Source organism: Bicyclus anynana, chromosome 20, assembly GCF_947172395.1.
Source record: "Bicyclus anynana chromosome 20, ilBicAnyn1.1, whole genome shotgun sequence".
NCBI lineage: Eukaryota > Metazoa > Arthropoda > Insecta > Lepidoptera > Nymphalidae > Bicyclus > Bicyclus anynana.
Window position 1 is genome coordinate 5,662,584 of NC_069102.1, and position 26,004 is coordinate 5,688,587.

The 26,004-nt window shown below is 36.6% G+C and overlaps 2 protein-coding genes across 3 annotated transcripts; both read left to right on the forward strand.

Moving 5' to 3' along the window:
- The first annotated feature begins 130 nt into the window (after positions 1-130).
- Positions 131-9,123, forward strand: LOC112052746 (protein PRRC1). Of its 2 annotated transcripts, XM_052887845.1 has the most exons (10): positions 131-180; positions 379-539; positions 996-1,099; positions 1,456-1,580; positions 2,400-2,546; positions 4,225-4,327; positions 5,880-6,050; positions 6,764-6,953; positions 8,124-8,300; positions 9,009-9,123. In XM_052887845.1, exons 2-9 carry the CDS (start codon positions 387-389, stop codon positions 8,247-8,249), a joined length of 1,119 nt encoding a protein of 372 aa, XP_052743805.1. In that variant the 5' UTR covers positions 131-180; positions 379-386; the 3' UTR covers positions 8,250-8,300; positions 9,009-9,123. The 2 variants fall into 2 exon arrangements, with proteins under 2 accessions (XP_052743805.1, XP_052743806.1); XM_052887846.1 differs by lacking the exon at positions 131-180 and having other exon boundaries at positions 222-539.
- A 2,553-nt stretch (positions 9,124-11,676) lies between these two features.
- Positions 11,677-15,966, forward strand: LOC112056411 (uncharacterized). The gene is made up of 4 exons (XM_024096843.2): positions 11,677-11,897; positions 12,574-12,750; positions 14,425-14,568; positions 15,832-15,966. Exons 1-4 carry the CDS (start codon positions 11,718-11,720, stop codon positions 15,889-15,891), a joined length of 561 nt encoding a protein of 186 aa, XP_023952611.2. The 5' UTR covers positions 11,677-11,717; the 3' UTR covers positions 15,892-15,966.
- The last annotated feature ends 10,038 nt before the right edge of the window (positions 15,967-26,004 follow it).

A 26,004-nucleotide genomic window follows, 5' to 3' on the forward strand; every position in this document is an offset into this window, starting at 1 on the left:
TCACGAGTAATTTGAGGGTATTTGTAATTATATTCGTAATTTATTCGTGTCTCTAAATTGCTATTTATTGTGAAATTATTCTTATCAATTTTGAACACCGAACACGTATGCTATCAAAAATTGACGTTTTGTCAATATTGGAACTGTCACAACAAAAATTTTGATTATTTTCAATATTTGGTAAATTTTCTCCTTGTTTTTCTTAAAATTATTCGTGCTTTTTTTATTTCATTCTGATTACACGATACGTTATGAAGTACGTGTTAAATTAAATAAAGAGTATAGCTAACAAACAACGCAACTGTGGTGGTGCAATATGGTTTACGATTCGTGAACATAGTTCGTGTTTGTAATCATTAAAACGTGTGTTTTCCTTAGATTTAATAATGAATAACGAGAGAAAAACCAAGATACCAGCGGCACCTACATTTTCTAGCAGCGGCAACCTGTTGTCGAATGTCGCACCACCAACAGAATTGCCAAATTTTGTAACCACAACCGCGTCGCAAAATCCACCGGCTTCCAAGACTCCTGATGTGGTAAGCACAAAGAAACGTACTTTAAATATATTGTCTCTTGTTATGTTATATATTGACGTTAAGCAAGAATGAGAATTTCTTTTATGAAGCTATCAAGAATATTATTTATTTTAACAAATTCTCAGTGTACGCCTTAGAGAGAATGCTTAATCTGTTATTCCTTTAACATTAACAAATTATAGTGGTCATGAAACAGGTAAACATTACCATGCAGAATGGATCTAATTCTGCTGGCTTAATTAAATAAGTCTGATAATAATGAAGTTTAAGCATGACATCAATAGATTAACTAACTACTGTTTTTCTATGAAAATATTTATATGTATACAAACCAAACATTTTTCTGTGTTGGTTTAAATGAATACATATAGTTAGTTTTCTTATACTTTTTGTATTAAATTTTAAATTATTTTTTTGTGAGTAAATACAGACATTATTGTTATTACTTTTTTAAAGGTGCCACCAGCATATGCAATACCAGCATCACAACTGCCACCTGTAAGCCAAAATATTGGCACAAAACCTGATCAACCCTCACCAGAGAGCCCTGAGAAGTTTAGGTAAAATTATACTTTTTATACAAGTTTTTATTTTTTATTCTGCATTATGACAATCTTAAGCAACAATCCACATTTTGGCCTGATAATATTATCTTAGATCATAGTATTCCTTGGGAGCTACACTTCAGTATAGATGTAGATAGGTAGAAGCCTATATGTTGCTCCATAACCTCCTCTATCTTCCAATGAATGTTCCATTAAAACAGTTCAAACATTCCAGACATAAAATTAAAAATAAAAACCTTATTATGTTTTAGTATTGTATAAATATAAGCACTTGAAACACAGATATTTTAAAATCACAGACAGAAACTTCCATTTTATTTTATTAATAAATTGATTTATTCTTTTTACAGTCCAGCCATACCACTATGCAAAGGAGAGCCTACTTTACCCATAAGGTCACCAGAAGACTCTTTGACAACTCTGTCACCTGAGTCAATGCCTGATTCTATCCCAGATATGGAAATGGAGAAGATTGGTAGGTTCAATAGCATAAATGTTGTATACTAACTAATTGCTTGCAACTTTTATTGTAATGTATTGAACTATTTGTTCAACAACCCTATACTGTTGTGTTAAGCACAGCGGTATCGCAAAAAACAAAAAAACATTTATTTGATTTTTGTGCCACCGGAAAGCTTAGAAAAATATGCATTTATTGATTACATTAGAGCATTATTTTATTTATAAAGTATAGAAAACCCCTAAGAAAGTTTTTTATATCTCCCTTATACCTTAAAACTACTTATACATAACTTAAATTATCTCGAAACTTTCTGTCACTGAGATACCGCTTTTGTGTTTCACACAGCAGTATAGTTCGATAGAGCTTTAACACTAATTATCGTCACTTAATACCAAGCTTTGACATATATATTTCTAATTATTCTTATAAACTTATTTTCTATTCCTTGATTGGCAAGGGCTTTATAAATATAGTTGTGAGAAAGTGAGTCGAATGTCTTATTGTAGTCTACAAATGCAATATAGTATGGTTTCTCATACTCATTATATTTTTCTACAACTTGTTTCACTACATATAGGTGGTCTACTGTCGAGAAATCAGCTCTGAAACCCGTCTGTTCTCTTGGTTGTTCTTCGTCTAATCTTTTGGAGAGCCAACAAAAGATGATTTTTGAAAAAGTTTTATAAATCGTTGACATTAAATTTTTTTAATTTTATTTATTTATTTTATTATTAATATCAAGCTTGTTATTTAGTAAAAGACCCAACACTTTGCTGCCTTGTGTTTTAATCAATGACTAAAAAATGGTAGCTCTAATTGGTACTTCTACAGGTGACATAATGCCAGGCAGTGGCTTACTCACATGGATGAAAGGTGCTGTCTCTACTGGAGGGATTTTACAAAGAGTAGCAGAGAAGGCAAAGAGTTCAGTAGACTCAATGATAACCACACTAGACCCACAAATGAAGGAATATCTAAGTATGTTTTAATAAATTTCTAAATTAAAAAAATAAAAAGTTAATTTTAAACTAGCAGACGCCTCGCGGTTTCGCCATAGTTCCCATGATAAAATATAGCCTTTGTCACTTGGTCTGATATGAAACACACCAGTATTTGAAATCTAGCCAAGAAAGAAAGCTAGAATAGGAGATTTATTATATGATCTTAGCGCTCCATGGATTCACCATGTGGCTACCAGGTCTGTACCAGGTCCGAAAAACTCCAAGCAAAGTCCTGGACTTCTGGCCAATGGAATTCCTTGTCAATCAATTAACAGTTCATTTTATAAGATAACTGTATCTGCTATCTATTTTGGTTTTATTAGTAAAATCCTTTTAACAACAATGCATGGTATGAAGAGTGGCATAAGTTTTTAAACTGTTAGTGATATTATGTTTTTAATTTATTTTTAAGTATCATTCTAAAACGAAAACTACCAAGTTTTATGCAGTTTTTGCGGATACATCAAATAAGAATTTAAGTAAGTAGTATCTATGTTTAAAGCAGTTTGTATGTAGGCAAGGAAAAAAGGTTTTCACTAGTCTACTAGTATTAGACAGAGGAAATATTTGATTGTGTGTTTGTTTCCTTGAATTGAATAAGCTCTGAAACTACTAGGCCAATTTAAAAATTCTTTCAACAAAGGAAAGCTACATTATCAAGGAGTATTATAGGCTATAATCCCCATTTGGTAACAGGAACTAAGCGGATGAAACCGCTGGGTTCTGATAGTGATTATATTAATAGAAACCTGATTGGCGGATCGACAATCAGCACACAGTACAAAAACTGTGGGTTCTAGGTAGCACATACCTATTTACATAGCTGGGCACCAAATAATCAAATGGTTAACTTCGTTAATCGTTAATCCGCTACAAAAAAAAGTTAGCTTCGTTAAATGTTAAAGCGTTACATTCCGGAAGAGTTAACGCAAGTTAACGTTAATCTTTAATCCGTTAATATGACTGGTTAATAGTGCATTTTTATATCATTGTGTGAGATCCCCATTGGAAAAATAAAGATGTGCAAAAAAAGTACCATAATTTGTTTTTAGTTGATCTTATCTATAATTTTAACATAAATTTAGTAATTTGTTGATTTCTTTGAAAAAAAAAAATCTTTCATCATTTCTTAATTGTCTAAACCTGTTAATCGCGTCGCGCGGTAAATAGTGGGCATTGGATTAACGATTAACGGACTTCTGCATATTAACGGGTCCGTTAACATTTTTAAAAGTTAACTTAAAAGTCAATCTGTTAAACAAAATGTTAACTTCGTTAATTAACGATTAACGGATTAACGAGTTAATGCCCAGCTATGCCTATTTATATAACTCGTCCACTTTAACTTGATACCTGGCTACCAAACACAACAAAACAAACACAGTACAAAAATCAAATTAAAATTTCGTTTATTTCAATTTAGTTTACAAGCAAGTAGCAAGTTTACAAGCATTTTTGAAAAGCCAAGTTATGTCATAATATAGATTAATCTAATGGCGGTAATAATAGTCGAAAACTTAAAATTAAAGTTACGAGGGTTCCAAACGCGCCTTAGTCAGAGAAGAGCCCACAACAAACTCAGCCAAGGCAAGGCATCATTCGAGCCAGGTGTCAACTTAATCCGCACAAGCTGTAAATATATGTCCTTATTGCAGGAAGTGGCGGCGATATGGTCGTAGTTGTTGCATCAGATAAAGAAGCAAAAGTGTCCCCGGTCAGAGAGGCTTTCCAAACTGTCTTCGGAAAAGCAACTGTAGTGTAAGTCAAGCTTTTTTATCTGTACCTAAAAAAATGAAATGTATATTTAGTAATTTAAAAATAACTGTGTTTTTTCAATTACTTACACTTATTTACATGATACTAAAACAATCGAATTAAAAAAAAGTCTATACTAAAGCCATTCTCGAGGAATACTGTTTACCAACAAACAAATTAAAAATGAGGGTATATACCGCTAGTCATTTCACACCTAATCATAATTATAATTAACTTGTTCTTAAATTAATGAAAATAAATTTGATTAATAAGCTTAAAACAATTAGGTATAGTAAATATATTTTGAATAAAGTTTTATAAAAAAACAATACATAATTTTAAATGATAAAGTTATAAAATGACATCCGTTTTCTACCCTCATTTCTAATTTGTACTCCTCGAGTATGGCTTTAGTATAGACTAATCTCTGGAACAGCTAAATCGATTTTAATGGTACTTTCACTGGTAGATAGAGGATGTTATTGAGCAACATAAAGGCTACCTGATTTTCCTAAAAAAACAATTTTTGGGATTTGTGAAAACTGAATGTAACGTGGATAAAGTCGCGAGCGTTCGCTAGTGTACAATAAACACATAAATTATAACATTATAATAGCATATACGAGTAAATAATATTTAATTATCAAGTGTATTGAGTAGACAATTTAAGGTACTTAAGATAACTAAATCTTTATTTGATAGTATAATAATAATTATTGAAATGTAGATACTTCAGTGAGAGATAAGGATATTTGTAGTATCTGCATACTCCTAGTATGTAAACATAAGACTATAGCAGTAACCAGTGGCGTAGTTTGGAGGCGCCCTATCAAAATTAGCTCTGCGCCTGTAAATGAGGCCTATAGTTAGTGAACACGTCTAGGATCCACGTCATCACAGGCAACACGTACTTATTCGAAGACTTTGAGAGTATTATGGTTATGTTCCACTAAGCGATCACAACGATCATCCTCAGAGCTACAATTTTTCTCGTTCTACTCGCTAGCTTTGACGGTTTGATCGCTAAGTGGAACATAGCATATTTGGGTAGCGTGTTAGACCCATTGGTCAGTGACGTCACAGCCGAGCAGCTCGTCAGCCACGTACGCGTCTGCTAATCAGCGTATCGCGTACATCATTCTGCTCCGTGCACGGCGAGCTCACTAACAACGTTCCCGTGCTCGTTGTCGAGGGCTTCGTACAGTGGAACGAAGCATATATCGTTGTCGTCGTCGTTATCAACCCATATACGGCTCACTGCTGAGCTCGAGTCTCCTCTCAGAATGAGAGGGGTTAGGCCAATAGTACACCACGATTGGCAGACTTTACACACGCAGAAAATTAAAAAGTTCTCTGGTGTGCAGGTTTCCTCACGATGTTTTTCCTTCACCGTTTGAGACACGTGATATTGAATTTTTCAAAATGCACACAACTGAAAAGTTGGAGGTGCATGCCCCGGACCGGATTCGAACCCACACCCTCCGGAATCGGATGCACAGGCCATATCCACTGGGCTATCAGGGCTCTAGCATATATGGCTGATTGTTTTGTTCAGCGGCTACCCGGCGGTCAGTGACGTCACAGCCGAGCAGCCCGTCAGCTACGCAGCCGCGTACGCGTCCGCCAAGCAGCGCATCGCGTACATCCGCTCCGTGCACGGCGAGCTCACCAACAACGTGCCCGTGCTCGCTGTCGAGGGCTTCGTGCAGGAGACAGTCACTGACAGGTACGTTCCTTTTGGCTCCTCTTCACAATCGACGATTATAAACGACGCCATGCTGTTTCAAAATTCAGAGCTTACCTAACTATTCAAATTATGATAATATAATAATAATAAGCCTGTTTATTTCCAATCCAAATAAAATAACATAAAGTACAAGCAATTTTTAAACTTAATTACTAACATAATATTTATAAAAAAAACTATTCAATTTAGTTTTAGATAATTAGATTGTTGGACAAACATATGGTATAGATAATACCATATGTTTGTCCGCACAGAGTAACCAGAGTGAGTCTTTACAAACTGCGTGCTGAAGCCGGTGCAACCCATAAAAAAAAAGTCACGCGTCTCCTTGACATCCGCATATACATACAAACTTTTTTCATAATTTGTATTTCAAAATTTAACACTAACAACTATTACGTAAATTAATATAATAGTCAATAAAAACCAAAAAAAAAAATATTCCATCTTATTTCTTTAGTTTTTGAGAACAGTTTTTAAATATTTTAAAAACTGTTCTCAAAAACTAAAGAAATAAGATGGACGCCATTTTGTTTTTTGAATAATGATGAACCTTACTGATGTGACGCTTCGTGTCGTACTGACTCGAGAATATATTAGTTTTTGAATTATGTTTTTGTGACGGGTACGACACCGTCGTGTTCCGTGCGCTCCATCTGCTTATTATTGATTAGTCTGTGTTTGTCCGGTAGATGGTACGCCTTGGACCTGCTGGTGCTGTCGCAGCCGTCGCTCGGCATCGAGCTGCAAGTGCAGTCGCAGGCCACGCCGGTGCCGGCGGCGGCGGTGGCGGCGGCGCAGGCGGCCACCCCACCCGACTACACCCACGCGCAGACCGGCTACAGTGTCACCATCGGTTCCATCATGGCTGCCAACTTACAGGTGATTTATTATATTTTTAACCGACTTCAAAAAAAGGAGGAATTTCTCAATTCTTCTACTTAGCCAATTTTAAAAATTCTTAACCAATTTTAACACAGTCATGCATTAACTAAAGCCGATTAAATCATATACCTACTTTAGATATTAAGACAGTTCTTTCCCGTGGTTCTTTTACAGCTTCAATTAATACGTCACTGTCTTGGCACCGACTTCAGAGTGATCAGAAGATAGCACATGCGATGTTATTTTTCGCTTTTTAGTTCATTTTTGTGATTTTTCAGTCGGTTAGTAAGGTTATATTAGGAACCAGTTAGAACCAGACACAACATATACTTTGAAATAAGAATTTTGACTAAATCAAAGATCTAACTCGTTAATAATTTTAGCTGAGCATTACAACACTATCATAATAACAAATTCTCAAACTCAAACGGACAGAGTGAAGTCAAAAGACTTCACTCTGTTCTGTGTTGACGCTATACAAAAATCGTCTCGTGCAGCGGCTTATTTAGGCTTGCTGGCCTCTACCGCCATATTTCATCCTTTCTCTGATGATGTTATCTCAGTAATCATAACTATACCTAACAATATCATATGCCTCAGTGCCTGAAGACGATAGTCTTCGAACAGAGCGTGTTGCCAGTGATGAAGGATCCGAGACCTGGTCGCTGATTGTGGCCCTCATAAAAGACTCACTGGTGGGAGGCTATAGCGTAGAAGGCCGGTGTAGGCCGAAACCAAAAGGGGTGTGAATTTTCATCCTATTCCTAATAAGTTAGCCAGCTTCTATCAGCTGAGATTGTGGTCAAGGAAAAATGTTGTGTAAATAATAAAAAAAAAAAAGATATAAATATTTTTTTGTTAGTTAGCGACTATAGTTAGCGACCAAGTCTCGCTTACTATGGGTCTCATTAGAAGGCTCAAAGTCACTCAGTGGGCGATGGATCGCCCACTGAGTTGGTTATGGTTATGCGTGGAGTTTCGCTGCGTGATCGAATCAGAAATGAGGAGATCCGCAGACGAATCAGTTCCGCAAAAGTTCGCAGAAGTTAGTGATGATGATAATAGTTAGTGTAGAAAAGAATATTTTTTAAAAGTGGTGGAATTATGTGACAATTGCGTAACAGGAATTCTTTAAATTCGGAAATGTATTGTTTTTTTTATCATCAGGTTCCACACACTCAGTGGCAAGAAGCGGCGACGGGCGTGTCTCGGAGGGAAATACTACTTTTGGCGGCAAAATCACTCGCGGGCTCCTTCAAGAAGTTGTTGGCTGTCTCCGCTGCTGAGGAATAGAAATACAATTTATCGTTAAAATATAAAATATTGGAATATTAATTATATTACGTAAGTTTTCTTCTTTACATTTTTACTAGCGGACGCCTGCGACTTCGTCCGCGTGTATTTCAGTTTTTCACAAATCCCTCGAAAACCATGGATTTTTCCAGAATGAAAAGTAGCCTATGTGTTAATTTAGAGTAAAATCTATTTCCATTCCAAGTTTTAGCCAAATCGCTTCATTAGCCGCTGCGTAAAGGAGGAACAATCATACCTACGTACACACTCACACAAACTTTCGCATTTATAATATTATTGTGATGTATAACATGTATTTACAATATACTAAACTAAAAAGATTGTCGGTGATTGCCCAGTGGAGGAGGGTGTAGGTTCGAATCCGGTCCGGGGCATGCTACTCCAACTTTTCAGTTGTGTGCATTTTAAAAATTAAATATCACGTGTCTCAAACGGTGAAGGAAAAACATCGTGAAAAAACCTGCATATCTGAGAATTTTCTTAATTCTTAACATGTGTGAAGTCTGCCAATCCGCATTGGGCAAGCGTGGTGGACTATTGGCCTAACCCCTCTCATTCTGAGAGGAGACTCGTGCTCAGTAGTGAGCCGTATATGGGTTGACAATGATGAATAATGATGATGAAAATAAAAATATGACTGTCTCATTGGTTCAAATGTTAGCTTATGTGGCTTCAGATAATGAGCTATAGCTTTTCATATAGTTTTTTCAAGCTAAAATGTAAATTGTTTTGTTTCAGGTGAGCACAAAATTTATGAAGAATCTACGTTTTATTTAGTTTTAAGTATGTTGTAAGTGATATAGTTTAAAAGTACTAAAATACTTATAAAATAAAAGACCTTTTAAAGACTGAATATTTTTGTACCTACCATTTTATTTGTAATATATTCCTTTATACTTTATGCCAGTGAAATATATATAAAAACAACAGTTAAAGACATTACACTTGGTATTTTACAAGTTAGCCCTCGACTACAATCTCACCTGATGGTAAGTGATGATGCAATCTAAGATAGAAGCGGGTTAACTTGTTATGAGGAGGATGAAAATCCACACCCCTTTCTGTTTCTACACGACATCGTACCGCAACGTTAAATCACTTGGCGGTACGTCTTTGCCGATAGAGTGCTAAATAGCCTCCCATCAGCTAGACCTGGATCAATTAAGAAAACCTCAATCGGCTCAGCCGGGGATTGAATTGATTACAGGACCTCCGTGTTTGTAAATCCACCGCGCATTTGACCTAAGCTTGGTAATTAAGCAAAAGGACCATTTTGTTGAAAACCAAGGTTTTACCAACTGAGCAAAATTGAGAAACATTTCGGACATTTAATCTGATGAGTCCGGAATCATAATAATCAGACGGGAGACACGTTAGAATCTAGAACAAACCTTTGAACAGCGCTTTAAGGGCGTTAAGGTTTTCTGAAAATAATCTTATAATAATTAATTAGACTACGTCCGCCCTTACTCCTCTTTAAACCGGCCCTGTCGGAAAATCCATTCTTACCTGACCTCTACTCACTTTAAACTCTCGCCCTGCCAAATTTCTTTTTTGTACGTCTAGAGGTTTTCTAGATATCGTGATGCTATGTTGATATCTTTCGCTTTTATACATATATGTACTAACAGACGCCGCGCAGTTTCACCCGCGTGGTTCCCGTTCCCGTAGGAATACGGGGATAATATATAGCATATAGCTTTCCTCAATAAATGGGCTATCTAACACAGAAAGATTTTTTAAATTGAATCAGTAGTTCTTGAGATTAGCGCGTTCAAACAAACAAACAAATTCTTCAGCTTTATAATATTAGTATAGACAAACAACAAAAGAGTAGCTAACTTTACTATCAATCATCTTTATGGTCGCTTATCTCTATATAGATAAGTACGAGTAGGTACTCTATGGTAATCTAAGATTAAGTATTTTATTTTTCTCTTTAGAGCATCTGAAATCAAAGGTAAGAAAAAATCTTATATTCATCATTTATCGTGTATTTATATGTATGTATAGGGTTGGGTAGAGGTAGCTTGTGTAGAGGTAGCTTGTGTAGGTAGGGATAGGGTAGGGTAGGTGTAGAGTAGGAGTTGGGTAGGGTAGAGTAGGTGTATGGTGGGAGTAGAATAGGATAGGGGTAGGGAATGAACCAAAGCGAAGCTTGACCCGGTACGCTAGTATCTAATAATAAATAAAGGTATTCAATAATGATAATGATTAGTAATGTATTGATGATCTGTCTTATCATTATCAGTTTATGAATCACCTTTAAGCCTCATTTAACTTTAAGCCACAATTAAGGTGCCGGATACAAATCTGTGGTCTAGAGATTGGTCTCTTTGGGCCAATGTCTATTATTTTTGGGCCAAAGGGGACTGACGATTTTTTATACATTGCTGGCCCCAAATTTGATGAATGAACCGGTAAAATGTCCAAATTAATGTTGTTTATAAAAAAAGTATGATTTCAACAAAACAGTTAGGTAGTCTAGTATCTTGATTTACAGTATAGGTAAATCGTATTAATCGTAATTTTTTTTCTTTAACGTGGTGGTCCTAAAATGGTCGGTCTTCATTGGGGTATTTTAATTACCTATAGCAAAGGTTTTTCAGGCGTCTGTGACCATATTATAATTTCTAATATAAAACATATGCCCAATCGCTGAAAGCGAAAATTGTATATAACCACTTATTGTTTCCAACCTATCATCTAATCTACCAAATCTAATAGCAACGCTTGAGTAAGTACACTTTTAGCATCATGGGCTCCCCTACCATTAGCGTCACATGTTTATTAATATTTGGGTGCAATTTTGTTTGTAGTCGGTACAATTTCGATACCAGTGATGCATAATCCTAGCTGTATACTTTATTGATTGATACGTATTATCATTATTTATGTAAGACGTATATAAATACTAAATTCTTGAAAGCTTACACCATACTGTCTCAGTTTGCGGTAAGTGGATAATTTGTTTACTTTCTTATAATTAAAAAAACAAATGGTAGGTAGGTAGGTACCTACCTACATTTCTAGGACAACTAAGTACAAAAACTACAAAGCTACCTACCCATATCATCATCATTATCATTATACTTATATCATCATCATCATCATCATACTTATCATACTTATAGCATCATCATCATCATTATCAGTCGATGGACGTCCACAGCTGGGCATAGGCCTCTTGCATGGTCTTCCAAACACAACGGTCTCGAGCTGCCAGCATTCAGCGGCTCCTGCAACCCGCTTGATGTCATCTATTCATCTATTTGGAGGTCGACCAACACTGCGCTTTCTGGTGTGGGGTCGCCATTCCAGCACCTTGGGGCCCCAACGTCCATCGGCTCTTCAAACTATATGCCCGGCACATTGCCACTCTCTAATTATACCTAAGTAAAATATATTGTAGGTACCTAATTCGATTTTTCCAGCAAGTAACTAAAGATGAAGTTCCTCGTCTTCGCTGCCCTGGTCGCCATGGCTACGGCCAACCCACTGAACACGTGGTCAGTCGCGGACCTCACTGCCGCGGTCAACGACCCCAGGACCGATGCCAACTTCCTCCCCTACCTTCAGCATGCGCTTAACGAACTGCTCAACGCCATTGCTGGTGGACACGAGGTGGTAAGTGTGCAACTTAATGTGTAGGTACCTACTTACTATACTTAACAGAAGTCAGCATAGCGATTCTGTAAAGTTACAGCGTTGACATGAGTCCATTGTCATGGCAACTTCGTTGTTTGTGACGAAAAAGTAGGTACATTTAAATTTTGGCATCCAATAAAATATAGAGTTAATACTCGAAAAGACGTGTTATAGGTGGAAAAGTATGCCGACAAGTGTGAAATACCGTATTCGCATGGCGGAAAAACTCAAAGGAATATTTGACCTACGTAGCTATAGATATGTATGTATTAGTGCTACGAATATTAGGTATCTAAACTACGAAAATATTAAGATCTATATTTAGACAATTTAAAGTCGTTTACCGGATCTGTCTAACTATCTGTTGGAACTGAGGTAGGTAATTAAAATTTTAAGTGACTAACACTTTTCTGTAAAACCTGTAAAATAGTAAAATAAAACACATTGTTTTCAGTCGTTGACAGATGAGTCAAAAGTGGCCCTAAGTGTTTTGTGTAAAGATATACCTACAGGCTGGCGTTCGCTTAAATTCGCTCTCGCGTCGCATATCTAGATTTTGCGTACAAGTAGGTACATATAAGCTCGGAAATGTCGGAAGACTTTTGATGTCCAATCCAAATTAATCCAAATATGGTTTAATGTTTATTTTTAACAGGACGCCATTGTTGTGCCAACTCCAACAGTCCTGGAGGTAGCAAGTCAACCAACTACGTGGACTCTTCCTGAATTGTCTGCTGCCCTCCAGAATTCACACACCGACCCTGAAATCAGGCCCCTCCTTGTGGATGCTCTTAACAACCTTATGAGCGCGATACACTCTGGAGATAACGTTGTAAGTACTAAATATTGGCTACAAATAAAACTCTAAACTTCGCAGTTTAGAGCATCGTCGAAAGGTTGGTTTTATTATACAAATGGCTTTCTTTTTATACAATATGGTCTTGTGCTTGACTACAATTAGGCCCGATGGAAAGCATTAATGCGGTCTAAGTTGAAGCGCGCTTACCTAGAAGATGCCTATTCACTCTTGCTTTGTTTGTTTAAATTATAAGTATCACGAAAAACAAAGCCGGAAGGGTATACCAAATTTTAGCTGTGCGAATTAGAAATGTGAATGCAAATCGCTTAGAACGAGTTGCCGCAACATCCACAACGTAAGGATGTCTGACTATCGGTATGCTAAAAATGTATATTTCGGGGAGTGTGCTCAGGAATTGTTTGATCTTGTGCCACCTTCGCCGTTCTACCACAGGACTGTTATTCATCGCACCGCTACTTCGTCGATATACCTCGGACGCGTATTAACTAAGCGGTTTAATTCTCGTTTCCTTAAACGTACTGGATAGATGCTCTTCCAGCATCCGTTTTCCCCACCACCTACAATATGGGTATCAATACTCAAGTCCATTACACCATGCAGTAGGTGGCATCGCGTATCATCTCGCGCCATTGCAGCCAAGCGCTTGCTAATACGTAATAAAAAGTACTATAGGCTGACTCCGAGAGTCTAGATAATACAGTAACCTCTGCCTTCGATTCGGAAGGCGCAGGTTCGAATCCGGTCCGGTGCATGCACCTCTGAGTTTTTAGTTATGTGCAATTTAGGAAATTAACTATCACATGTCTCAAATGGTAAAGGAAAAACAACGTGAGTACACCTGAGAATTTTCTTAGTTTTCTAAGTGTGTGTGGAGTCGGCGAACCCGCATTGAGCCAGCGTGGTGGTTAGCCTAACCCCTCACATTCTGAGAGGAGACCCGTGCTCTACAGTGAGCCGAATATGAGTACTTAATGATGATGATATTGTTACGAACTAGGGTTCGAGGATTTAGAATGAGACATCTGATGACTTGTATGAGACTTTATTCCACTACCTCTATGACAAACGATAGGGTAGGTATTTAGGCGCGGATGGAAACAATATATTGCCGAACGATTGTGAACCTTATGTACAAAATAATAGGTGGGATGGTCCTACGTAACAATAAGCTTAGGATGGCTCGTTGGTCTGGGGTTAGCCTATGTGGATTTAGAACACGAGATCTTCGGGTCATGGAATACTTACTGATATTTTTATACAGTACAAAGGAGATGGTCCATAATTGTATGGTGCCCAGGATCAGTCATTGTACCTTGGCGGAAATAAAAGAAAATATTTTTTTAACTTTTTTTGATCATACAAATCTACGAATTTTCTTTAACTCGTTCGAAATAATATTTATTCTCTCCCGAGAAATGCAACACTAATATGGGTAATAATGGCGGACTGATGACGTTTTAAATGCAGTAGTCGATTTGACGTTTGCTGTCAATTGTCATGTCATAGTTTCTTTAGGGGCGCCATCTTGATATAACTCGAAAACTTGGGATTTAATTTTATTTCTTTATATTTAGTTAGATTTATTCACATACTTAGATTTTAATTAAAACCACGTATTTTTTTAATTTTAATGATACGGGGTACAAGAGTGGACCTGAAATGGACATCTCCTTTGTTTTTTTTTAGAATTCCATTGTCGTCAACATGCCGGTCGAGGAAGTCGTTGAGCCTGAAAAGCCTGTGCCCGAGCCTCCCACTCCTCTGCCTCAACCCCCCGTGACCAGCCCCTTGGTGCAGGTCATCGTCAACGTCAACGGACAACAAACACACGTCAGTATTCATTTGTTTTAATATCTGGACGATGATTTTGAAGTAAAACTTCTTTACGAACACTGTGTGAACACCTAGTGGGAGTTTTCAATATTTTCATACTGTTACTATCACGTTGACGTAAACGCAAATTTATATGGAATTCAAACAGTTGTGCAGTAGTGCCACTAGACGGCGCTGTTTCAATTCCTTAGAATTCGCGTTTACGTTACGTGACAGTAACAGTATCAAACTGCCACTAGGCCCTCTGGTCTTAAAGAATAGGTAAGCTGGTGAAAGTGTTACGAAATATGTAATCGAAATGACATACAAAGCGCGATCTATAGTAACACAGCTAAACTACGACATCATACAAGTAAGCCCAGCGCCGAATCTGTTTAGTCTGTTCACGGCATATTTGTAAACTAAATAGGATTAGTGTAATGCAAGTCCAATAGAAGAGATGACGCTAATAACCAGGACTTTCAAGTTTTACTTTATGTATTACTAGCGGACGCCCGCGACTTCGTCCGCGTGGAAATCAATGTAAACTTTCAAGCCCTATTTAACCACTTTAGACTTTTAATTTTAATAATTTTTGTATCTGAAAAATATTTCGTATTTTATTTTTGGTTTATGAACAAATTTTTAAAACTGTAACTCTAAAGTCATTCAGTAGTTTCAGCGTGATGCCCGAATAACAAAAAACACGGACAAACAGACAGGCACAAAATCGAAAAAAATATTTTTAGCTTCAGTAGCGATATCATTTACACATATAAAAAAATTTTTCAAAATATTTTCAATGTACAGAATGTACAAAATGTACAGAATTCGTATTATAAGTAGATTCTAGATGGCGCTAGTAGTACTCTATGCCACGGTAACGTTTGGTGTTACAAATGGTATAATTAAAATCTCAAATTGCGAATAAACGTATAGAATTCGACCAGTTTTATTATAAGTATAGAGTATAGATAGATAGATAGATATATTATTTTTGAAAAAAGTTTTAAAGTGTAATCTAACTAAAACACACTCTTGGCATTTTTTTGCATGCTAGTTGCTGATTCACATTCATGGTTTTAGCAGTACTTACTATTTAATAATTTTCACGAAAATTCAGTTTTTTTACAAATGTCGAAATAAATCCATTGAAGATTTAATATACTAAGGGTTAGATTATACCTAACGTTTATACACGTTTAGTTCCATAAAACTTTTAGATATTTTACCATTGTTCGACATGACTGTTACAACATACAATTTGTGTTTTCTTTTCAGTTTACCGAAGTCCCTGCTTTCGATGACATCCCACAAGACGTCCTTGCCTCCCTGAGATAAGAGAGGAATGACAAAAAGAAAAGCCTTAAGAAAAAAAGAAAATTCTTTTAAAACAAAATAAATGTGCTGTATTAATAATGACTTTTATTAGTCTAATTAGTTTAAATATCTTTATTTTACTTTATTAAGGTTTTTTATTCTCTTCTATCTTTCCTCTTTATAATATTAGTAAAGTAATAGTGAAGAAGCAAAGATTACTTACTGTATTATGCCCCATGCCCTATGTAGGTACCTATAGGTACCTATAGGTAACTATCATTGCATTGCCACACTTGTACTATGCAGACGTCTGTATCCACCAATGTCTGTTTCTCGAATGAGGCCCCACTTGCGTGCTTGACTTATACACACCACAATGTGGGTAGTCTACAAGGAGTATCTTCATAATACTTGGAGTCTCAAGCTTCGGTCCCCCGGCTTTGATCCTTCAGCCAAGCGAGTGCTCTTGAGATATCGGCTATGCCCTTTGGTATCGCGCCGTTTGAAATTTATCTCGGAACATCATAAGGTAACTTGTCACACAGCTTTTGTTGATTTTCTTTTGTCAGGATTTTGTTTTTTTAAGATAAGATTTTTTTTCAGTAATTCAACTACAGTAGCAGTCGATTACAAAATACAGCTAAAATTAAAAAAAAATATAATCATGATGGTAACAGTTTTAAGTAAGTCAGAAAAAAGGTAAATAAAATTAACGTTTATGGTCCCGTAACTTAAACAAGTAGTAGCATAGTTACTACTTAGGTATTAGTACCAAAGTTATTACTTAGTTTATAATAGCTCAGTTACTACTTAGGTAATAGTAGCACTATTAGATACTATTTAGGTAATATTAGCACTGTTTACAACATAAGTAATAGTAGCACAGTTACTTCTCAGGTCATATCAGAATTACTACTTAGGTAATATTAGCACGGTTATTATTCATGTACGGTTCATACTTAGGTAATAGTTCCACAGTTACGACTTAGGTAACAGTAGCATAGTTACTACTTAAATAATAGTGGTACAGAGTCGCAACTGTCACGTCATCAACCCATATTCGGCTCACTGCTGAGCTCGAGTCTCCTCTCAGAATGAGAGGGGTTAGGCCAATAGTCCACCACGCTGGCCCAATGCGGATTGGCAGACTTCACACACGCAGAGAATTAAGATAATTCTCTGGTATGCAGGTTTCCTCACGATGTTTTCCTTCACCGATTGAGCCACGTGATATTTAATTTCTTAAAATGCACACAACTGAAAAGTTGGAGGTGCATGCCCCGAACCGGATTCGAACCCACACCCTCCGCAACTGTAGTTACTACTTATTACTACGTAGTACAATTGCGACTGTACCTACTTAGTACTACTATGTACTACGTAGTACGAGTATAACCAATTTATGTGGTATATCTATGGTAGTACAGTTGCGACTAGCGAATACGGAACTCGCGTGGCTAGAAACGTTTGACCAGTTTTTGTATTTACCGATTGAACTGAATTCAAAGTATTATTAGCGACTGTTTACTTTTCAGTTGGAAACGGATAAAATATTTCGCACGTAAAAATAGGTGACGCGGTATTTGGGGCAGACATTTATCAGTGCAGTATTGCGAAAAATTATTCGCCATACTTTGTACTTACGTGTGAATATTGATAAAGTTTTGGTCACTTTATCGCCGCTGTGACACCAAATACTGCCCTATCTAGAGACCTGTTTGTTCAGTGATTTATAAATAGAGTGTGGTGTGTGTTTAGATAGCATTCTACTAGTTTATGATCTAGCGCATAGTGCAAAGAGTTTTTTTTTAAATTATCTGAAGGTAAGTTCTTGTCCATTTTTTTTTCTTTGTATATAGACGTAGTATTTTTTGTCAGACATGTGGCTAAGCATTATTATATATTTGTGTTCATTTTCTGATGGTAGGTGAGTCCTTGTTCATTTTATTTGTTACTTAATTTTTATCAGATAGGCTGAATTAGATTAGGTATTATAATAAACATCCTTCTAATATTTTACTGCTAAGCATAGGGCTCATTTACTATAGTATCTACTGTAGAAAAGAAGAACGTTATCATCATACTGCTGTTATCACAACCACCTACTCAATATTTTATAGCTCTACCTTAAAGGAATAGATCCCTGGACTTCATGATCCGAAACCGCAGATCTAACTGCTGGACCAACGACGTATAAATAATGATAAACAGCAATATTGATGATGACAGTTTTTCAAATGGTATATGCTTAAATTAAGAGTATGCTAATAGTAAAGCAATTTTGTAAAAGTAACAGGGTATCTGCGATCATTACTTTCGGAGCTACAGGGATTTAAAGGATCATATTTGCAGCACAGCCACGGATCCCTGAAAAACGCCCCATACAAAATGGCACGAATTAATGACGTCGTTGATTATAATGATTTAATAATATCATGATTTTCAATATTTTTAACTATGGCTGCCTGTGTTAAAAATTCGATAGCGACATTTTATTGATTACTCGTATACCTATCTTTGAGTGTTCTATACTATATCATCATGTTATCGTCTCTTGTTTACGTAATACTACGTAAACGACATTTTATCTATATCTACGAGTATACTAATATGATAAAGATGAAAGGTTTGATTGATTGTTTGTTTGTTTGCTTTGTATTGACTCTGAAAGTACTGAACCGATTTGAAAATTTCACTGTTGGAAGCTACACTATCCCCGAGTGATATAGGCTATTTTTTATCCTATAATTTCTACGGGAACGGGAACCACGCGGGTAAAACCGCGCGGCGTCTGCTATTATAATATAGTATCGTCTTGGCCTTAGCCACCCTCCAATATCTCATATAATTATGTGGACGGTACCCTAACTTGTCCTGTCTGCTCCAGGACATTCCGCGCAAAAATAGGGTACATAAGTCATATGAGGGCGCACGATCGAAGCCCGCGTGTGATCTGACAGAGTCTCCAGTCACTGTTGCCGAATCGGCAAAGACAATACATAGTATCGTATGTTGTTTAAGCATTAGTGGGTACTTATTTACACTTTTAGAACAAGTTTTTATAGTTACAGAATACATAATTGGTTTAGAATCGAACTTACGGCTTTAAATGCAATAGGTATTTAGCGCCACAACCTACTACATCAATTAGTGGTCAATATTTATTTTTAGGTTAATTCTTTACTTAGTAGAAAAATTGTGAGAAAATGGAATATTAATTATCATTATTAACCTATTTAATATTTTAATGGTCCATTATAAGGCCTGCAGGCATATTCACTAACTGCAGCGTATGTTAGTTGACATATTATAATGCTATGTAACTAATGTCATCCGGTGTCTACTGATATCCCTTCGTGGATATCATACAGTAGGTAGATGACATTTCTCCCTTGATTTGATGTTTATTTTAACACGTTGTTATAATTATAAAATATAATAAAGATCAAATTAGTGAACAGGCCCACAGACCTCCCTCCTTGTAGAAAAGGGGATAATGAAGCTTACACCCTAACTTTTTCTATACCTCGGGGGTGTACTGCCAACAACTCCGAGCTGATAATTTATAGCGAAAATTTCTTAAACAAAAGCAAAGTATGTCATAGAATGAGCCAGGACTTGAACTCAAACCCATTGGATCAACCAGGCAGCAGAATATTAATGCTTCTTTAATTTTATGCAGATTAAAAATGTCGGTCCCTACAGTCACCATCGACGAGATCTCCAAAGGCATCCAAGATTACTCCTCTAACGAGAGCATAAACAATGTCTTAGAGGGCATTCTCAACGACTTTATGGATCTCCAATACGGCAAAGAAACTCCATATACAACAGGAAAACAAGTGATACCTTCTGGAGCTACCATAGAAGACGTAAAAAGTGGAATAGAAGGTGACCTTGAGAAGAAATTCAAGGATATTTTTGTAACCATCTCAGAAGTGTATGAAAGCGGAGATTTAACTCCTAGGTCGAAAAACGATGGATCTTGGGACCCAAAATATAAACCAGTTCTGGTGGTTTTAACTCCTAACAAGTGATTTTAGTATTATAGCTTTATTTATTTATGTGATTAATTCGTAATAATAAATTCATTGATCTTGTTATTGTGTTTTACTTGTGTCTCATTAGGTAGACACGTAGCTTTAATCAGTCCTGAATTTGCATATAGGCAATTGCTTGGGATTTCTCATCTATGGTTGGAATACCTCACACTTTTCAGTTATGTGCATTTTAAGAAATTAAATATCACGTGTCTCAAACGGTGAAGGAAAAACATCCTGAGGAAACCTGCATACCAAAAAATTTTCTTAATTCTCTGCGTGTGTGAAGCCTGCCATGGCATTGGGCCAGCGTGGTGGACTATTGGCCTAAGCCCTGTCATGCTAAGAGGAGACTTGAGCTCAGCAGTGAGCTGAATATGGGTTGATAATGATGTTTCGCTAACAAATCATCAAACGAGTTGTTGAGTTCAAACTGTGTTGTATGGTGAGATATTACTCGAATTCACTTCAGAAGCAATTACAGTTAAAAATAACTGTTCTCAAATGTTTATAGTTATTTGCACGATTATTAAAATACAAATAAACTTTTTTAAAGACTGTCCGTCTGTTTCTGCGAGCTAATCCCTAGAATGGCTGGACCGATTTTATCGATACTTTTACTGAAAGTTAGAGCTACAAATAGGCTACTTTTTGTTCCGAATAAAATTAAAAAATCCGGCAAAATTAGAGAAAAACAGAATTTCACACGGACGAAGTCGAAGCGTCCGCTAGTATTAAGTAAATTTATAATGTCTAACAGCCAGTTTTTTCATGTAAAGCTAAAGTAACAGTTAAAGTAGTAAGTAGTAAAGAAGACTTTATTTTTCAGTGAATAAGACCGTCACTTTTGATTTATGACGTTACTTTGACTGTTACTTGCGATGAAGAAACTGGCCGTTAATATATATTCGTGGGGTAGTTACCTACATAGCAATTCATCATACAGTGTTGTTTGTTGTATAAATTACTCCGAACTCTCAGCAGAAGCAATTACAGGTAAGCTGGCGTCCGTCCAAACAACGGGCCCGGCCATTTGGAAACATTTATACAATTGAATAACATGCCGTTGGTAGCTGTTCAACTAATTTCAACAGAGTGTTACCGAGAAGATAATTGCTGTTTTTGGTTGAGTTTAAAGCGTTCTAACAGATTAACACTTTCATCATCTAATTTATTAATGATTTGACGGCCTCCGTGGCGCAGTATGCGCGGTGGATTTACAAAACGGAGGTCCTGGGTTCGATCCCCGGCTGGGCAGTTTGAGATTTTCTTAATTACTCCAGGTCTGGCTGGTGGGAGGCTTCGGCCGTGGCTAGTTACCACCCTACCGGCAAAGACGTACCGCCAAGCGATTTAGCGTTCTGGTACGATGCCGTGTAGAAACCGACAGGGGTGTGGATTTTCATCCTCCTCCTAACAAGTTAGCCCGCTTCCATCTTAGACTGCATCATCACTTACCATCAGGTGAGATTGTAGTCAAGAGCTAACTTGTAAAGAATAAAAAAAAAAATTTTTGCTGAACATTTACTATCGATAGGTCATGTGATGAAGATCTGTCATATCCATACATTTTTCTAGTTTTCGAAGCGTTTGCGATCGTAGAAATAGAATCGACGTGCCACTTGACTACAGGGGCAGGTCTCTCCGTCTTTAATACTGGGGTATTAAACGCGGGGAACTGGTTCCCCCGGTGATTTCTTACAGCCTCTTTTAGAGCTGAGGCATCTAGGCCTATGAGTCAAGTTTTTTTTCGAGTGCCTCTGCGCGGACTGCGATTCCTGCGACGGTGGCTTATCCAGTATTTATCCCCGCACGAACTGCGATTGTTTTTTTATTCTTTACAAGTCGGCCCTTGACCACAATCTTACCTTTTTTTTTTATTCTTTACAAGTTAGCCCTTGACTACAATCTCACCATAAGTGATGATGCAATCTAAGTTGGAAGCGGGCTAACTTGTCAGGAGTAGGATGAAAATCCACGTCACATTTCTCATCATCGTATTGGAACGCTAAATCGCTTGGCGGTATTCTGAACATCAGAATAGACGAATTGTTTCATATCTCTGACGCAAGTTTTGCACTGCTTACCCCGAGGACTCAATACAAACCGATGTTAGACCACAGAATACATAGTTGGACAAGGATTTTTTCTATTTTTACATATAGTGCATACTTTAGTGAAAATCTTTGTGCACGCCACTGAGTGCTGTGGTCCTCAACAGTTATCCTGAATTCCATTCCCAGCTTCGATCAGTTTAAGATTATAAATTGATTTTATGAATTGGCTCAGCAGGTCAATTCACTAACTATATGTGACTTAAATGGGTATAAACGACCAATTATTGGCTGTTGGTACTAAGTAACGTGATGTTGTGATACCTATTTATTTTGTTCCTCCTTTGCACTGCGGCTATTGAAGCGATTTGGTTGAAATTTGTAATGGAAATAAATTTTACTCTGGATTAATACATCTGAATTAATAGGCTATATAATAGGATTAATAATTTTGGATTAAATGGAAAACACTTCTTGATTAATAGGCCATGGATTTTCATCCCGGAAAAATCCATGGTTCCCACGGAATTTGTTAAAAACTGAATTCCACGCGGATGAAGTCGCGGGCGTCCGCTATTAAAAAATTTAAAGAAAAAACATCTACTAAAACATTTAGGATGCTGAAATATCCAACCTTAGATATGAAACAAAACGCTAACTTTACTAAAGGTGGAAATTATCCACGAAGCTAATTTAATTAAAGACAAATACTACTTTATAAAGTGTACGAGGTACCATATGTGTTTAAACCTCATTAAAACGTTTTGTCCTAAACAAACATTATTATGTACTTTCAGTTAGCCGGCATTTAGCAGGGCAAGAAAGGTAACCACAATGTGCCATGACGTACTTTCGCGTATTATGAAAATGATATAGGTAGGTACAGTAAACATAGAATTTGTAAATAATAATTCTTTTTCATCATCAATATTTCATACTATAGACTAGCGGACGCCCGCGACTTCGTCCGCGTGGAATTTAGTTTTTCACAAATCCCTCGGTTCAGTAGTCGAGGCGTGGAAGCCGGCCTTCCTTGAAGGGGTCATACATCAAGAAAAATCTTTTTACTTTTTTTCATTTGCTTTTACACCACTTTTTTTTTAATAATCCTGTTAGATGATCGTACAAAAAAAAACGTTGCCACTGAATGTAAAATGTTGCAGTTAAGGTTATTTCGTTGAAATAACTATTTTAATTGATCATAATAACGAAAAAACGATGAAAAACGATGTAGCTATTCGCTAATTAAATGGTACACCGAGGTACATAGTAGGCCCGCTGGTGAGACCGCAGTTAATGGCTAACTTTAATGAATTCCGTGGCGCAGTGGTATGCGCGGTGTATTTATAAGACGGAGGTCTTGGGTTTGATCCTCAGCTGGGCCGATTGAGCTTTTCCTAATTGTTTCAGGTCTGGCTGGTGGGAGGCTTCGGCCGTGGTTAGTTACCACACTACCGACAAAAACGTATCGCTAAGCGATTTAGCGTTCCGGTACAATGTCGCGTAGAAACTAAACGGGGTGTGAATTTTCATCCTCGTCCTAACAAGTTGGCGTTTCCATCTTAGATTGCATTATCATTTACCATCAGGGGCGATTGTAGTCTACAGCTAACTTGTAAAGATTAATAAAAAAAACTAGTAATTACTCATTTAATAAAAAAATAAAACAAAATAGCCCTTATTAATGAAGATTTTGTACAATTAAATGATGTCCCTAATCTCATTGGTCCTCACGGCAAAGGCCTCCTCCAGCTCCCGCCAGTGCTTCCTGTCCAGAGCTACTCTTCTCCAGAATGGGCCAGCTGTAAGCTTCAGCTCGTCTTCTCATCGTCTATGCTGCCGTCCCTTCTTACGTCTTCCATTGCGAGGGCACCATAATAAAAAAAAGTAAAACCAAATAAGCGTCCGTCTTTTTGGAAGTCAGTTAAATACAGAACATACTTAGCCGTTCCGTTGTTGCGAAGTTTCTTCGCTTTCCATTAGATAAGTTTCGACATTTTGCTTAGACTGCCTTTGTCTCTGACAACTTGCCTTGTTTACACAACTGAGCTTAACTGAGTCTTTGTTTAACTTCGCTTATGTATCGACAATGATAATTAACTGGAAGCTAATGTACACAATTAATGATGTTGTTGTATGTGTAGGTAATTAATTAGGAGCACGTTTAATCATTAAGTGTATCCTGGTAAAGGCGTACAGAAGGTTTTTGATTAGGGTAAGCAGGATTGTAATATATGTACATATACAAAATGGAACAATTTTCTTTTTTAGTACAATATGTTTGTACTTTGTAATCAGGTTAGGCAGTGTGTTTTTGTGTCTATGAACTGCGTGGATTATGATTTTGATTTCATGTGATTAGGTTATGTTTCTTTTTATTGATAAAATAGTAAACACACACACATAGGGGCTGTCTCTGGATCTATCAACCGATTTTGAAAATTTGTTTGTCATCCTTGTGATACATTTACATATGACTTGTATTTTGATTACGCTAATAAATTGTCAAATCATTATTATTAGCCTATTTTAAGGACAAAATACAGGAGCAACGAGTGAACACGGGAGTGTAACTCTTCCAAGTTACTTATCTGTGACTTATCGGTCAGATAAAAATTAAGACAATTCATGTAATGTAACGTTTAAAAAGTTTTATCCGAACCAATAAAATATAAATGGCCATTATCGAAGAATAACCGAAACTCCCTTTAAAATAATGGCATCCACGTGAATTTAGCGTCGTTCGCCAAAGTTTGGCGATGTGAAAAAGCGCCATGACTAAGCCAAAATGATTCAAGACATTTTCAAGGGTCCGATGATTCTTTGTGGATAATTTACTCCAATAGCAATCTAGATTGAAAGAAAATCGAGGGCATGGATAAAGATTGACTAATGGGCCCAGGTTTTTAACATTATTTATGACATCACACTACTATTATAAAGGCGAAAGTTTCTCGTTAGTATGTGTAAGTGTGTATGTTTGTTCCACCTTTACTCTGAGGTTACTGAAGCGATTTGGCTGAAATTTGGAATGGAAATAGAATTCACTCTGGTTTAACCGGAAAAATCCATTGTACCTGCGGGATTTGTGAAAAACTGAAATCCACGCGGACAAAGTCGCAGGCGTCCGATAGTATGTTATATTTTCAGAACTCTTGGCAATAATGGTAAATTTTATACGAATGCTAAAGCTTACCTTTAGCGTTTTCTATATTCTGAGAAAAAGGTGTTATAAATAGGTAAAGTTTATGAGTTGGATGTACTGAAACTCATAAACTTTAGACTCTGGATGTACTGAAATGATTTTTAAAGTTCTTTTATCGATAGTAAGCTACATATATTATGTATAAGTGCCATAGGCTATTTTATCTCCATATATCCACCGGAACGGAAAATACGCGGGTGATTTTGATTTGATTAGTGATAAAATAATAGTCAAAATTGATTCAATAGATCTATTACAGAGGATCGACCTCTACAACCTCATAAACTTTACAACCATAGATTATGCAGAGAGACTCATTCCATATCGATGTTTACTACTTTCGAAGATAAGATTTAGAGAAATTAGTACATATTATTCTAAGTAGACAGAATATCGAAATCATATAGTCAGGGATCCGTAGAACATTTTGTACAACTGATTACTATCAAATTAATTTTTCGTGAGTAGCTTCATCTCGATGAGACGATCAACTTTTTTATTTTCGAAAAGTCTTGATTCTGGTAGCGTCGGAACGTCGCTCGAATCTGCAATGGGTTACCAGGTAATAAAAATTTCTGAGCGACGAAACGAGATGTACCACGCAATTTGTAGGACAGTGTGGCTTTAAAGTTGTTAAACTATTAATTAAGCAACAGTAAAAAAAACGTCTGTTTAGTAACAACTTTTAGTAAACTGCCCTCCTCCCAACTTATATCAATAACGAGGTTACTAAAAGTTGTTACTAACCAGCTACTTTTTTACTGTTGCTTAATTATTACGAGTAGTTAAACAACTTAACAGATACATTGTTCTACAAATTGTGTGGTATATTATC

Excerpts from the sequence above, each read along its gene's own strand:
- LOC112052746 (XM_052887845.1), top strand. The coding sequence starts at position 387 with ATGAATAACGAGAGAAAAACCAAGATACCAGCGGCACCTACATTTTCT. Across the intron at positions 1,100-1,455 it reads GAGAGCCCTGAGAAGTTTAG|TCCAGCCATACCACTATGCA; the intron begins GTAAAATTATAC and ends TTCTTTTTACAG. Across the intron at positions 2,547-4,224 it reads ACAAATGAAGGAATATCTAA|GAAGTGGCGGCGATATGGTC; the intron begins GTATGTTTTAAT and ends TCCTTATTGCAG.
- LOC112056411 (XM_024096843.2), top strand. The coding sequence starts at position 11,718 with ATGAAGTTCCTCGTCTTCGCTGCCCTGGTCGCCATGGCTACGGCCAAC. Across the intron at positions 12,751-14,424 it reads TACACTCTGGAGATAACGTT|AATTCCATTGTCGTCAACAT; the intron begins GTAAGTACTAAA and ends GTTTTTTTTTAG. Across the intron at positions 14,569-15,831 it reads TCAACGGACAACAAACACAC|TTTACCGAAGTCCCTGCTTT; the intron begins GTCAGTATTCAT and ends TTTTCTTTTCAG.